Source organism: Macrotis lagotis, chromosome 1, assembly GCF_037893015.1.
Source record: "Macrotis lagotis isolate mMagLag1 chromosome 1, bilby.v1.9.chrom.fasta, whole genome shotgun sequence".
Lineage (NCBI taxonomy): Eukaryota > Metazoa > Chordata > Mammalia > Peramelemorphia > Peramelidae > Macrotis > Macrotis lagotis.
In genome coordinates, this window is record NC_133658.1 from 923,722,634 (window position 1) to 923,726,330 (window position 3,697).

General features: G+C 34.8%; 1 protein-coding gene across 1 annotated transcript; it reads left to right on the forward strand.

Moving 5' to 3' along the window:
- Positions 1–2,490: 2,490 nt before the first annotated feature.
- LOC141509671 (olfactory receptor 2AJ1-like) lies at positions 2,491–3,324 on the forward strand. The gene has a single exon (XM_074219384.1). The coding sequence runs from the start codon at positions 2,491–2,493 to the stop codon at positions 3,322–3,324; it is 834 nt and encodes a 277-aa protein (XP_074075485.1).
- Positions 3,325–3,697: the final 373 nt, after the last annotated feature.

Consider the following 3,697-nt stretch of genomic DNA (forward strand, 5'->3'; position numbering starts at 1 on the left):
GCATGACTGAATGTTACCCAACTGACACTAAGGGATTCTGGTGCTAGAGACTTTTAAGAGACTCTAGAATACCAAGCAGGTTGAATCAGTGAGTACTTAAAGAAATTAAATTTGAATAGCTCATTATAATGTCAAATACTGAAGCTTAATCTTAAATAATTTGACTCTATAATGAGAAGATGGGACTCAAAAAAGAAGTCCCTGATGATGAGAAAGATTAAAGGAAAAAGGAAAAAGGGGATGACAGAGAAACAGATGGATCAAAAGTGTCCTGGGGAAAAATCAACATGAACTTGGGCAAACTTAGGAGATAGCAGATGATAGAAGAGTCTGACTTGTTATAGTCCATAGAGTCACTAAGAGGCTTATTTGACTTAATTGAACAATTACAACAAACGATATGGAGAGTTCTCTAAGAATTTCAAAGTGTTTCCTTAAACTAATGTGATGGCTCATCACAGCAATGTAAGGTAAAATTTTACCCAATTTATAGTGGAGAAAATAACTTCAGAGAAGATGTGATTTCCTCAGTGTCACATATATAGAAAATCACAGAGCCAGTATATGAGACTGTATTTCTACTCTACTTTTCAGCCTATCTAATGACTTATATGCTCAGCTACGGAAAGCTTTGGGAGATGTGATTGTTATGTGAGTAACAGTGACATTTGATATATTGTGGTAAATTGGACAAGTACCAGAGGATTGGAGGAAGGCATATATTGGATGAATTTTTCAAAAACAGTGGAAGAGACTAGAATCTTTATCTTACAGGAGTATGAACTTGACCTTAGTTTGAGGAAAAAATTTAGAGAACATGCATGCACACATGTCCCCTCAATCAAATCCAATTCACTATCTTGTCTTGTTATCTTCTCCCTGATATCAAAGTCTTCTTCAGGAACAAATGTCAAATATCATAACATCATACCAACATATATATACATATATATATATATATATATATATATATATAAGCACATATAAATTCATGGTGGAAAATCATGGAAAAGTAAAATTCTAAGTTATTTTGAAAGATAAACTGGGCCTGAATTGTGTATGATGGGGTGATTCTTTAAAAAATTGAGTAAGAAAAGATTAAAGGGAGCAATTAATTATTAAATAAGAAGTTAAAAGAAGTACTGCAGAAGATGGTGGGGATGAAGGATTGGAATGATGGAAACTTACAATCGTCTTTGTTGAATAATAAGAAATGTGTACAACTGAAAGTGTGTACAAATCTAAACATATAGAGAGGTAAGAAAAATGGGAGAGTGTCTAGGAAAGGACTTTTAGAGACTGATATAGATTAGGATCTTGGAGGGTACAGCTATATGAGTGATGTGTGGATTTACACAGGACACTGGGAGACAGGGTGGCATTAAAAATCTTGGAGGAGTAGAGGGGAAGGGAAGTGGGAGGAAGAGGAGGCAATATAGGGTGAGGGTGAGAAAGAAGGCAATGCAGGGAGAGAGTGTGAAAGAAAATAGTAAGTAAACTATAGAGAATTTCAATGATAACTGTAAGTTTATATATGGATAGGGATTTTTTGCAGCTCTCTGTGTAAGCAAAGAACTCACAATTGCAGGGATTCCCATCAACTGGGGAATGGCTGGCCAAGTGGTGGTATTTGGTCGTGATGTTATACTACTGAACTCTAAATGATACTTAGCTCAATGACCTCACATAGGCATAGAGAGTCCTGAAAAAGATGGTCATGGGTAAAATGAAAAGAAACAAGATATCTTCATATATAGAAGTAGAAGTAGTGCCTTAAGAATAACTTTGAGTATTTTTGTTTTTTTATGGATATCTTTGTTTTAATCTATAAATTGAAAATAAAAGTAATTTTAAAAAGATAATCATCATGGTGATCATGAGAGTTATAATAATGATATGAATAAAATAATCCTTGGTTGGTTCAGGGACTTTTTACTACTAATATGCTTCCCTTATTTTCCAAAACATAAATATTTTATGTAACTTCCAATAGTGTATGATCTCTTCATTGTATTGAAAAATGTTCCATTCTGTTAAGTGAGAGGAAAGCCTAGTCACCAAGAGGCTGAATCAGCTTCCTGATTACCTATAAAGCAAAATGATCAAATAGGAAAGGAACAGGAAAATAGAGCTACCCAGATTGATTTTTTTTCATTAATTGCTTCAATGAATTGATCATCCCAAGTACTCAATTAATTCAAGTGATTGATTTCATTGAATTGTAATTTATTAAGCTAAAACAATTAAATATTTCCTGTAGACAGTCCTTATTTTATAGCCATAGACTGAATCCTGGACTTTGATTTTATTTTATCTTCTCTTTTGAAAATTTGTCTTTTGGATTACAGGTGAAAAAGGGGTATAATTCTGATGAGGGGGGAAAAGAATCAGACTTTTGTGAGAGATTTCATCCTATTAGGATTATTGGATCCAAACCAGTATGGATTGCTCTTTTTGTCACTTATTCTCATCGCTTTTGTAGTGGCAATAATGGGAAACACAGTCTTGATTCTTCTTATCTACCTGGACACCCGGCTCCACACTCCAATGTATATTCTTCTCAGTAATCTCTCCTTCACGGATATCTTAACCATGTCAAATATTGTTCCCATGATGGCCTTTAACTACATATCTGGCAGGAAATCCATCACATTTGCAGGTTGTGGGTTCCAGATCTTCTTTTATGTCAGCTTCGTGGGTACTGAGTGCCTAATTCTCACAGCTATGTCTTATGATCGCTATGTAGCCATCTGCCACCCACTGCGTTACCCCATCCTCATGAACCATCGAATCAGTGCCCGTATGGCTGGTGGCTGCTGGCTTGGGGGAATCATCAACTCGATAATACATACAACTTATGTACTACTTCTTCCATTATGTGGTCCAAGGATCCTTAAGCACTTTTTCTGTGAAGTCCCAGCCATATTGAGACTCTCTTGTGTTGATACATCACAATATGAAGACATAGTCTATGTGAGTGCTGTATTCTTCTTCCTAATTCCTTTTTCCATTATCCTTTTCTCATATGGGCAGATTCTCCATATCGTGCTTCACATGAAATCTAAAGAGGCCCAGAAAAAAGCCTTCTTCACTTGTTCTTCCCACCTGGTTGTAGTTGTTATGTACTATGGCTCTTTTATATTTACATACATGAGACCAACATCCTATCATACTCCAGAACAGGACAAGATCTTATCCATTTCATATACCATTCTTGCTCCCATGCTCAACCCTATCATCTACAGTCTGAGAAATAAAGATGTCTTATGTGCCCTGAAGAAGGTTTTTGGCAAAACTCTTAGTCACAGAAATGAAAACCTTTAAAAATTAGACTGAATGCCCATGGATGACATATTAGAAATGTGGAAAATATTCAAAGTAACATTCAAACATTTTGGGTGTTGAATTAAATTACCTTTAAATGTATGAGAAAATCAAGTAAACTAACTCACCTATAGATAGCTCCAAGGAAAATCTAATTATTTATTGAATTTACTTCATGAATTCTGATAAAAGCTCTATAAAGAATGATGTTATGATTCATGTTTCATTTCCTCCAATAGACAACAATCTCAATTGTAGAAGCTAACAACCTGATGTTAAGATAATTTTTAAAACATCTCTGATTCATGGCATAATATCTTTTCATCATGACTGCATCAAATATACTATCAAACTGCATCATTGGGAGTATCAC